The sequence below is a fragment of the Schistocerca gregaria genome, chromosome 2 (genome assembly GCF_023897955.1).
Source record: "Schistocerca gregaria isolate iqSchGreg1 chromosome 2, iqSchGreg1.2, whole genome shotgun sequence".
In the NCBI taxonomy this organism is placed as follows: domain Eukaryota; kingdom Metazoa; phylum Arthropoda; class Insecta; order Orthoptera; family Acrididae; genus Schistocerca; species Schistocerca gregaria.
The window spans coordinates 883,777,504-883,789,803 of NC_064921.1; the positions used below are offsets into that span (position 1 = coordinate 883,777,504).

The 12,300-nt window shown below is 38.7% G+C and overlaps 1 protein-coding gene across 2 annotated transcripts in view; it reads left to right on the plus strand.

Moving 5' to 3' along the window:
* Nucleotides 1–12,300, plus strand: part of LOC126336612 (uncharacterized) — a 219,274-nt gene that overhangs the window by 127,830 nt on the left and 79,144 nt on the right. For both annotated transcript variants that reach the window (XM_050000481.1, XM_050000482.1), the window contains one exon: nt 3,827–3,996. In XM_050000481.1, the coding sequence (XP_049856438.1) occupies nt 3,827–3,996 (170 nt within the window). The remainder of the gene's footprint in view (nt 1–3,826; nt 3,997–12,300) is intronic.

Sequence of the window (12,300 nt, forward strand, 5' to 3'; positions counted from 1 at the left end):
TTGATAAAAGACTTGTTTTGATCCAATTCACAATCAATTTGACATTTATATGAACCAGTCTTTTTTGCCAAGTTTTGAGGTTATTTGTGATTGACACATTCACATCACATAGGATATTTTACACAAAAAATCATTCTGGAAATCTCTATTTCTTGTTTTATTTCTGTGAACATGTTAGATCATGAGAAATGTTTAGAAACTTATCTACAACACTCACCTCAAAATCTTTCATCATACAAAGAATGACATAAAACAATTATTCCTTGTTTTTGGGATGTACAGCAGATAATCAATGCGTCCATCTTCCCAGCACCCATTTACAAATTTCTTTGGTTTAAATGATCCAATCCCTTTGCTTTTATGTTATCTCCAAGTGAAATTTCAATCACTTTATCACACAGAACTTTTTTATGGTATGCACTGCCAGTAACAAGAAATACACATACATTACCTCTATTTTGCTTTTTCTTAGAATGGAAATTGATGGATTGCTTTCTTTCCCACAGGTCCAGCAATTAAATTTTCCTTTCAAATTTGCTTAATTTAGGTTCTTCTTCTTGGCACTTGTATGCTTTTTCTTCCACTGTTGAGATGAAGTTGCTTCCAGGACATAAATAAATAAATTAGGTGCATTCTCCATGTCATTCAATCATTTATCTTTAGAAATGAGCCACTCTTGGACTTCCAATCATTTCCTGATCCCAGAAGCACTGTCCCAGGCTGTAATAGGGCATGGAATTTTGTCATAAGGCTTCCGAGGAACTTGGCCATCTTGAACACAGTTTCACATTCACTCACATACCTGAGTTGACCCACAATGTCATGACTGTTGTGATATGCTGCATCACCAGATCACTCGCATTCATTCAGAACTTAAGGAAACTTTTCATGATTGAGACATGGTGTTAAGAAGAATTCTGCTGACAGCTGGTAAAATTGTTGTTTTATTGATGCACAACCAGTTTCACAGTGTAAAACCACATCATCAGGTGCAACAATGTTGAAAGGTTGTAGGTGAACCTATTGCTGCTAGTCAGGACATACCATTCAGTAAATATTGTCTTTAGTCCCTTGTGTGGGTCGCTTCTATTCTTCCCAACATTGGGTTGCCTTGCCATCACACTGATGCAGGCAACACAATGGTCCACAACTACATAATCCAAATATCATTGGTTTGCAGGAAATTAATGAATCACATGTTTGTCACCCTTCATTCATCCATGTAATGTAGACAATATTCAGTGAGTAATACTTGACTAGGAGTGATGGGTACATATGTGACATTTGTTGCACCTGGCAATGTGGCTTTAGGCCATGACACCAGTAGTGGATCAATAAAACTTTATTTACCCAGATGTTTCTTCATTAATCATGCACCCTTTCCCCCACATTTCATGAGTAGTAGTGCGCATATCAAAATTCAAGTTGCCGGTGCTTGATTGTGATTGAAATGCAACATGTGGCCCAAGAATTATGTTTTACACACAATTTTCCAGCAGGTGTCATCAAATCCTCAGATTTTGCTCTCTGGCCCCCACCACATCCCAAACACCATAGGTGTCAAACAAATCTGAAATTTCCATAAACAGAAATTTGTTCCATCAAATTTCACAATGCTTCTTGTGATTACTTGATCCAACATGACACAGAAATTATGCATGAGTCAACTCAAATTGCATACTAAACAAAATGTTGTTATAACTCTCCGAGCTCAGGGATTGTAATATGTTAGAATGACTTAACGGTATTGTTTGGGAGACAGGGATGACTCATGCTGAAGCATGCAGAGAAACACATTGCCTTTATTATGTCAAAGGTACACAGTGGCCTTCTGGTGATTCGGTGATGGTGCTGCACACCATGCCAGTGCCAGAATCTGCAGTGTCAGTGATCAGTCACCCAGCATTGCAGATGTAGGGCTCCTAGTCATGCCACGGCTAAGTGGCCGCCATGTGTGCTAACTGTGCCTGTGGCCTGGAACATGGCTGACTGCTTCCTCAAGCACGACTTGCTGACCCCATGTAGAGCACTGAAGGGAAGTGGCTGACCACCATCATTGCAATAAGCCTTAGCAGTTCTGACCATCCACCCAGGGCAGCTCATTCAGTGCCCACAGACAGCTCTGCACCTGGCAGGCTGTGAGTTCACATTGCGGCATCACCCTTGCAGACAATAGCTTACAGTCTGCCAGATGATGTCATCCAGAAAGCGGAAGCTAGCAGCCCTCTTGCCCCTTGTGCGATGCGCCACGCCACGGTAATGACTTGTCCATGCAGCAGAAGTTGGAGGTAGCTTCAGTGGACTGGTTGGCCACCTATATCCATAGTAAGAAGGTCATTGTGGTTGGCGTACAACTTAAACAACCATTATTCTGTCTGGTTCTGGACACAGACAGAATGGTGACACGACCTCAGACAGCTTCTGGGCTTGCTTATTTATATGTCGTTTCTCTACACCTCTGACATAGTTCCTCTGGAGGGGACAAGTGGAGCACTCTTTGATAGTTACAGCATCAGCTTTCCTCAGCCTGCTTTGGCCCCCAGATGGGTCTTTGGGTGCTGTTGTAAATGCAATATATGAGTTCTTTACAGCAGATTGGTGTCCTGTGCTACCATGATTACTTCACATTTCTATACAGTGTCTGCTGGGCCATACCTTCTAGCCTGTGAGTGGTGTCATAAACAGAATAATTTGCAAAATATCAACATCACCCACACCTGCCATCTGATTTCTCAATTTTTAATGGACTTTGGTGTTCTTGACAATGATCATTAATGATACAGCTACACTGTCTGATGCAGCTGCCTGTGCACTTTCAAGGAATCTTATAAATTTCAAGGATGCCGAGACTGAGACTGTCCTTACCTGGGTGCAGCATCTCCTTTCTCTTCTAAGGTGGTTTGAAGATAGGTTTTAAATTTCTTCTTTCCAGAACTCCATCCATTTTGCTAGATGAAGTACCATAGTGAAATGTGCTGCATTGTTTATATTCCTATGAGAGGACTGACACCTCCAGTGCAGATGTGGACACAATGTCTAGCAGCATGATGTAATGATGACATATGCCAGCCAATCACCAGCTATCTCTGAGATGTAAATGGTCACCACAAAAACAGTCATAAAATTCTGTTGTTCATGACGAAGATGGTGAAGGATTCTGAAGCTCGAGAGTTTAACCTGATTTGACACTACCTGTAAAATAAGAAGTTTTATGCAAGGATGTCATTGCAAGAAACTTCAACTGTGCAATATATAATGCTTGAAAAAATGTAAAATAAGATTTTCTAATTCATAAGAGTCCTTAATAATTATTGAAGATAGCAAATCATTATTTGCAATACAAGACAAGACATTAATAATAAGTTTTCATGGATTAATGATCTCTGGCTACTTAATTGAAGCACTACCTATAATTACAAAAAAGAAGTAAATTTAAAACACCACTCTGTGTTTTGAGGCAGTGAAAATCAAGCTATCAGGGAATTCATTTCATTACTGCAAGTCATTTTAAACTATTGTTATTGTCTGTTATTATACGTTATCTGTCTTGACCTATGATAACAGATGTTAACAGCTGCTGTGGAAGATGGCCACACACGAACAAACATATTGTTATTGTGAATGCAATACCAAACATAGTCTTTTTTTTTAATTTCCATTTTCTTTCCTAGCAAGTTCTCTAAATTCATATTGGTATCTGTGCATGAAAATTTACTCCATCTTGTGTGAATACTATTCAGGTTGTTATCATTGTGAAGCACATCACTGAATAAAACATAATGAAGTCTGAATTATTTCAGTAATATATTTTTTGTTGTTGTTTTAGGTTGGACTTTGATGAATTTCGCATAGCTCCACCAACTTTACGAACCAGAGAGCCTTTACAAACAACACCATATTACTGCATCAATGACAGCTTCACAGTTACAAGTCCTTTGAGTGGCCAACGGGGATTAGGCTTCAGCAGTCTCTGTGGCCGCAATGATGGACAGCACAGTTGAGTATCTTTGTGGTGAATTTGAATTTCATACTTTGTTCAGTCATATATATTACCCCACTTATCATTTTAATAAATTCTTCATTTACGGGAAGTAACTGATAAACTCATGTGTAATTCTGTAATATTGTTGACTTTCCATTCCTCAGTCGTTAGTAATATGATTTTGATGATTAGGGTTACATCAATGTGCAGCCAAACAAAACTGAAAGACTGACTTCACCAGAAGCACACATGTATGGCAGGAGCAACAAAACTGGACCATTGAGTATTCTTCATACTAAACTGAGATGAACTGCATGCGGCATTTGGAAAATTAGAAACAGCACTTATTCAATTGCACACAGACATAAAAAAAAAATCATGAGCATAATCATGTATTCTTACATACAATCCATGCATCTATACATAGGCTGTATCACTCATTTGACTGTTCTAGAAACAGTATCTCACTTGCTAAGTCTGACTTCATTCTATGCCTGAGTTCATCCTGTATCAATCAGTAGACTAACTGTATGAAGTACTAACATTATTATGAGAGGTATTCAATAAGTAGTGCAACACATTTTTATTTCTGAAAGCAGGTTGGTTTTATTCAGGATTCCATTATGTGATTTTTTCCCCATTCTTTTTGCTAAGAAACCCTGTTTTTCAACATAACCTTCATGCAATGTGACAGCCTTACGCCATCTTACTGGGAAGGCCTGTGTGCCTGCATGGTACCACTCTTCTCATTGGCATCAGAGCCGAGATCTTGTTGCATTATAACCTTTTCACCATCCATGTACTGTTTGCCAAGGGCTGCATCCTTCTTTGGGTCAGACAGCTGGAAGTTGGAAGGTGCAAGATCTGGGCTGTAGGGTATGTTGGGGAAGGAAAAGTTTTGTAAGCTCCTCTTGGGTGCACAGACTAGTGTGAGGCCTTGCATTTTTAGGGAGATGGAGAAGTTTGTTTGTGTTTCTGTAGTGATGAACATTCTGAAGTCATTTCTTCAATTCCATGAGGGTAGGTAGCACAATACACTTCAGAGTTGATCATTGCACCATGAAGGAGGACATCAAACAGAGTCCCAGAAGACCATCACCATGAGTTTACCAGCTGATGGTGTGTCTATGAAATTTTTCTGTTTATAGTTCAAAGTGATGAACAGCATAGTGAACACATTATTGTGGCCAAGATAGACATGAAGCCCACACCTACTACGGTAGTACAAGTTTATATGCCAACTAGCTCTGTAGATGATGAAGAAATTGAAGAAATGTATGATGAAATAAAAGAAATTATTCAGATTGTGAAGGGATAAGAAAATTTAATAGTCATGGGTGACTGGAATTCGACAGTAGGAAAAGGGAGAGAAGGAAACGTAGTAGGTGAATATGGATTGGGGGTAAGAAATGAAAGAGGAAGCCGCCTGGTAGAATTTTGCACAGAGCACAACTTAATCATAGATAACACTTGGTTCAAGAATCATGAAAGAAGTTGTATACATGGAAGAAGCCTGGAGATACTGACAGGTTTCAGATAGATTATATAATGGCAAGACAGAGATTTAGGAACCAGGTTTTAAATTGTAAGACATTTCCAGGGGCAGATGTGAGTTATGACCTGTAGATTAAAATTGAAGAAACTGCAAAAGGTGGGAATTTAAGGAGATGGGACCTCGATAAACTGACGAAACCAGAGGATGTACAAAGTTTCAGGGAGAACATAAGGGAACAATTGACAGGAATGGGGGAAAGAAATACAGTAGAAGAAGAAAGGGTAGCTTTGAGGGATGAAGTAGTGAAGGCAGCAGAGGATCAAGTAGGTAAAAAGATGAGGGCTAGTAGTAATCCCTGGGTGACAGAAGAAATACTGAATTTAATTGATGAAAGGAGAAAATATAAAAATGCAGTACATGAAGCAGGCAAAAATGAATACAAACCTCTCAAAAATAAGATCGACAGGAAGTGCAAAATGGCTCAGCAGGCATGGATAGATGACAAATGTAAGGATGTAGATGCTTATCTCACTAGCGGTAAGATAGATACAGCCTACAGGAAAATTAAAGAGACCTTTGGAGACATATCAAAAGCTCAGATGAAAACCCAGTTCTAAGGAAAGAAGGGAAAGCAGAAAGGTGGAAGGAGTATATAGAGGGTCTATACAAGAAGGATGTACTTGAGGACAATATTATGAAAATGGAAGAGGATGTAGATGAAGATGAAATGGGAGGTATGATACTGTGTGAAGAGTTTGACAGAGCACTGAAAGACCTGAAATCGAAACAAGGCCCCGGGAGTAGAAAACATTCCATTGGAACTACTGATGGCCTTGGGAGAGCCAGTCCTGACGACACTCTACCATCTGGTGAGCAAGATGTATGAAACATGCGAAATACCCTCAGACTTCAAGAAGAATATAATAATTCAAATCCCAAAGAAAGCAAGTGTTGAAAAATGTAAAAATTACCGAACTATCAGTTTAATAAGTCACGGCTGCAAAATACTAACGTGTATTCTTTACAGACGAATGGAAAAACTAGTAGAAGCCAACCTCAGGGAAGATCAGTTTGGATTCCGTAGAAATGTTGGAACACGTGAGGCAATACCAACCCTACGACTTATCTTAGAAGCTAGATTAAGAAAAGGCAAACCTACGTTTCTAGCATGTGTAGACTACGAAAAAGCTTTTGACAATGTTCACTGGAATATGCTCTTTCAAATTCTGAAGGTGGCAGGGGTAAAATACAGGGAGCGAAAAGTCATTTACAATTTGTACGGAAACCAGATGGCAGTTATAAGAGTTGAGGGACATGAAAGGGAAGCAGTGGCTGGGAAGGGAGTGAGACAGGGTTGTGGTCTCTCCGCGATGTTATTCAATAGGTATATTAAGCAAGCAGTGAAGGAAACAAAAGAAAAATTCGGAGTAGGTATTAAAATCCATTGGTCTGTGTATGTATGGATGGATATGTGTGTTTGTGTGTGTGTGTATGTGTGTGTGTGTGTGTGCGCGCCCGCGAGTATATACCTATCCTTTTTTCCCCCTAAGGTAAGTCTTTCCGCTCCCGGGATTGGAATGACTCCTTACCCTCTCCCTTAAAACCCACATCCTTTCATCTTTCCTTTTCCTTCCCTCTTTCCTGACGAAGCAGCCGCCGGTTGCGAAAGCTCAAATTCTGTGTGTGTGTTTGTGTGTTTTATTCATTGTGCCTATCTACCGGCGCTTTCCCGCTTGGTAAGTCTTGGAATCTTTGTTTTTAATATATTTTTCCCATGTGGAAGTTTCTTTCTATTTTATTTACATCATCATTAATCTCATAACCATGTTTGATCTGCCTTTAATAATTATCTCCATCAAAAATGTTTCACATTCTGAATCTGTACTAACCTCATTAGATATTATGGTATCTTTTGTGGCTATAAACACAGTTCCATACTGTTGCACGGGACGACACATGTGGATGCAGGATGTCCATTACATATCATTGTGTCTTCAGAGGTCACACAATCACTGCCACCCATAACTGAAGTCATATCCAATGACTCCTTACACCGTGACGCCAGGAGAAACCCTGCTGTGTCTCTCCAAAACATTTGAAGAATGGGATCTTTTGCCAGATCACTGCTGGACTTGTTGACAATGGTCATGTGGGGTAGTGCCGAACCACAATTCATCACTGAACACCATGTGATGCAGTTCATCAACAGCTCATGTTTCCCAGTCAAGGTGCCTCTCCAAATACAGTCATCTGTGTTGTGGTACTTGTGGCAGCATACACATCTGATGGTAGTTCCCTAGTTTCACTGCTGATAAGCTTCAGTCAATGGTGTGGGATGACACAGAATGTTGCAAAGTCCATTACTTGTTCTCATATGGCAAACTGGCAGACACAGATGTGAAAGGGTTACAATATGCATAGAGTACAATACAGCAATCCTCCCTTTTGATGTTTAGACATGGTTGATTGGAGCCTTGACAATGAGTATGCATGCTCTCAAGTTCCCATGCACTCCAACATTGGGCACCGTGACATCTGAATGCCCCACAAATCTGGATATTGCGTGATTCACAGTAACCAGCCAGGTGGAGACCCTCAGTGAAGCCCCTTTCAAACTCTATCAGGTGCTGATAATGCTGACTCACATGCGTACATGGCTTCACCATATCCTTAACAGTGATCACTCTATATCTAACACTGTTCACACACCAAATATTGCTATCAGGCCTCGTAACAACTCTAGACAACACTAATGCACTCTTGTAGCCATTCTACCTGTCATGGAGAATTGAAACTCTAATGATTTACACAGCCACCAATGTTGTGTGTGAAATTCCATTGACATCTGACCATGCCTTCTGGATGCTTCAGTTTTCTTTTCTTTTTTCAGGCAATGTAAATTTAGAGACAACAGTAAAAAAGCCATTAAAATATTCATAGGAAGAGGAAAGGTAAACTTACATGCACCCTAAAGAATGATGGATGTAATCTTAATATAGACCCCATGTCATTTAAAATACATATACCCCATCTCTACCTCCTCATCCTTCTAATTAATAAATTAATGGATCTTCCCTGAGTTTTTGAGTAATTGTGTTACTGATTTTGTGTAGGGTATTGTTTTGAAAAACCAGTTACAACACAACTAATCTCAGCTGGTGTTCTGGACAAATAGAGGACTATTGTAATGAGCTAAAAGTTGTTTTACATTTTTTAGTATCTTCACGTTTTACTGTTTGCTTCAGTTTCCTATTTTAATTTATCCTAATGAGGAGAGGGGAATAGAGAGCGAGACATACATATATACACACACACACACACACACACACACACACACACACACACACACACACACACACACACACACACACAGAGAGAGAGAGAGAGAGAGAGAGAGAGAGAGAGAGAGAGAGAGAGAGGAAGGGGGGGGGGGGGGGGTGGAGGGAGAGAGGGAGAGGCCAGGAAGTTAGCCAAACTTGATCTGATCATTTTCTAAAATTCTGCGATATTTATAGTGATAGTTTTGAATTTTTTAAACTCCTATTTTTGTTTATACCACTGTATGTTTCTTTTGTTTGCAAATAGTGTGGAAATAACAAGTTCTAAATTTCTTGCTGTACCACAGAGACCACAGACAGAGTTTTGATCATTACAAATGCAAGCTATTTCAGCATATGAAATGAGCTGCATATGTGCTATTCATATTACATATGCAGGACAAAGACAATAGTCTGTATGTAAAAATACCACTACATCTTAAAAGTCACCTTCTGGTGTATGACAGAGGATACTCATGTACCACTATCATTTTCTCCCTTTCCTGTCCAACTCATAAATGGCTTTGCAAGAAGAAGGACTGTTTGCAGGCCTCTCTCTGAGTCCGATTTCTCAGATTCTACCATTACAGCTATTTCCCAAACTATCTCTTGGAGGAAGTAATATGTTCCTTGACCATTCTTGGACTGAGCATATTGTAATTTTGATAGTAAATCTCTTTCTGATTCACAATGCCACTTTTGTAGCATCTGCCATTGTTGTTGGATGAATGTTTTCATGAAACTTATTAAATCCAACTGTGACAAAATGTGCTACTAGTTTTATGAATTCTCTATCACTGTTATTAATCTCGCCTGACAGTTATCCAAGATTGTGAGCAAAACTTAAGAACTGGTTAAACAAGTTTTTTGAGAACTACCTCTTTCAGGGTGAATTAAAGTTCCTCAGGAAAATTAGTTGGATCATTTATTTAATTCTGCTCGTAATTACGGGGTCCTTACCACGTAAGATTATTAGCAGAAGTAGAGAAGAGTCACAGAAAAGCAGCATATTTTCCATGGGTTCATTTAGTAGGTGTGACTTATTACGGAAATGGTCATCCTATTCTAATTGCAGACATTATAAGAGAAGCTAGTAAATCAGAGAGCTTAGATTTGGCAGTTAGATTTTAAGAAAAGTCAAGTAACTTTACTTCCTCATACAGAAATCTCATGAAATGTACAGAACAGTGAAATCAGAGAAATTCCTGCTCATTCAGAGGTTTACCAACACTTTCTCTTTCTGCACACCACCTTTGCATGGGGGAAGATGATAGTGGTTGTTGAAATACCCAGTGCCACATACTGTATGGTGACTTGAGGTGTATAAATGTAGATGCAGTTGTGTTGCTTGGTTCTATCTGCTTGGAAGCTCTCAATCAATCACATATCTGATCTAGTATTCCTATATGCTTTGTGGAACCATATCAAAGCAAAGTGGCATCCATTTGGGTGCTGCTGTTACCGCCTTGTAGAACTTGAGACAGAAGAGAATGTGCCTACATCCAAACTTCCACATGTCACTCAGATCAGCACCAATCATTGTGTATCAACTAAAATTTTTTTGGTTTGTGCTATGTGCTGTCATCCAGTACAACATTCATAAATGGTAATTAAAAGTAACACCAGAATGACAGAGGATGGGAAAATCATCTCTGTGAATGTTAGCTTAGTAGATCCCTCATGGGTGACTTGGTTATTTATTTATTTAGATCCTATAAATCCAATACAGCAGGACATTCACATGGATGTTGGATCACAGATAGTGTAAGATTGTCAAACTAATGTTCCTGCTATCAAACCCCACAGATGACAATTCTTTTTAACTGTTTACTAGTGAAATTGTTATATTGGAGAACATTTTGCTGGCAGTTTTTTGAGTTTGCAACAGTGTTCTTTTGGTAGTCTGCTTTCACTTCATTTAGTTGAAAGTAGCCAACCTGTGGTGTTCTATCGGAAATGTGTGACAAATCAGACACCACTCATTATGAAGCAGCTGGTGCATTTGTAGTTTCACAGAATAAACATAAACAATAAGAACAGTAGAACACGCAGAAGAGTTATTAGTACCCTATAACACTTCCACACGTAATACAGTAAAAAGGAATGTCATTACTGGAATTTGAACTCAGAACCACTGATACAATGATCCAATGCTCTATCAGTTTCCCTGTGGAAGTTATATGTATTAGCCATTCACAGTTATACTTTTTCTGTGCTCTGTAGTTCTGGTGTTACTTTTAATTGAAGTTAACACCTGTTCAGCTGGACAACAGCACACAGTACGAACTGAATTGGAGTTTTGGTTGATACTCTATTGATAATACAATGTTTCATACCAACCTGAGTGTCTGGCACCTGGAGGTTTGGTTGTTAATTTCACAAGATCATTGTAAATGTAGAGAGACATCTGCACTGCAAATCCCTACCCAGAGCACTGACACATCACAGGTTCACTCATGCAGGAAACCTGTTGCTCTAGAACTGACATCTGGTGGCGATTATGTGAACTTTTCAAACTATCCTCATAATAAAATTGAATTTTATGGAATTCGAAACCTTACTGTTATGAGAAAAACTATTTTTGTAATGATACACATCAGCCATATGGTTCAGAATATAGTTTTCTATGTTAATGCAGAAGTGTTTGACAGGTTCCAGCAGACATAGGCAGATAATTCTTTTTTTTTTTTTTTACTTTTTGTTTTTAGGAGTACCTTATTAACCATTCCTATGAATCATCAGAATATTTAACTTTGGGGGTGTAAATTCTAGTTAACACTAAAGTACTACATGAAAACAGTAGTTTAACAGTGAAAGAGAAAGAGCATGGTTTTAAAGTATCCCTCTGCCTCCCTACATATAAACTAATATGTTTAGTCCCCTAATTAACAGTGTGAATTAAGAGAGAAAATTCATAATCTGTTGCTTATATTAGTAGCCTGAATGGCTGCTTCTGCCTGTTTTGTATGTATTGATTCATTCCACAACCATGAAGACTCTCCTTCATGACGAGATTTATTTAAGTTTAAATTACATGAGTGTTTGTGAAGTGCAAATTTTCACCATCTTTAGTATGGATAGGGACTTGAATGCTGTGTTAAGATACAAGCTGAGTTGGAAGTCTGAATCATTTTTATAAAAAGCCTTTACATTGTTCCTTATGATGTCAAATTTCTTCATCCTTTATCACTGTGAACCGAAAGCTAAAATCTCAACAGTAGTGTCACATAAGAAATGGAATTGTGGGCATCTTAATTACAAACATGACACATAAAATTATTACTTAAGAGGAATTTATTGCCACTAAACAAATAATAGTGCTGATGCCAGAAATGATTCATGACTATAACTCAGAATACACACACAATGATAAGTGCTCAATGCTTGGTTATTTACGCATACAATATTAATATTTTCAGTGCATGATGCTTGCCTGTCTTTGTCTTTAATGTAGTCATCAATTACTTCTATAGAACCCCTATCCAATTTGTTGTTGTTGTTGTTGT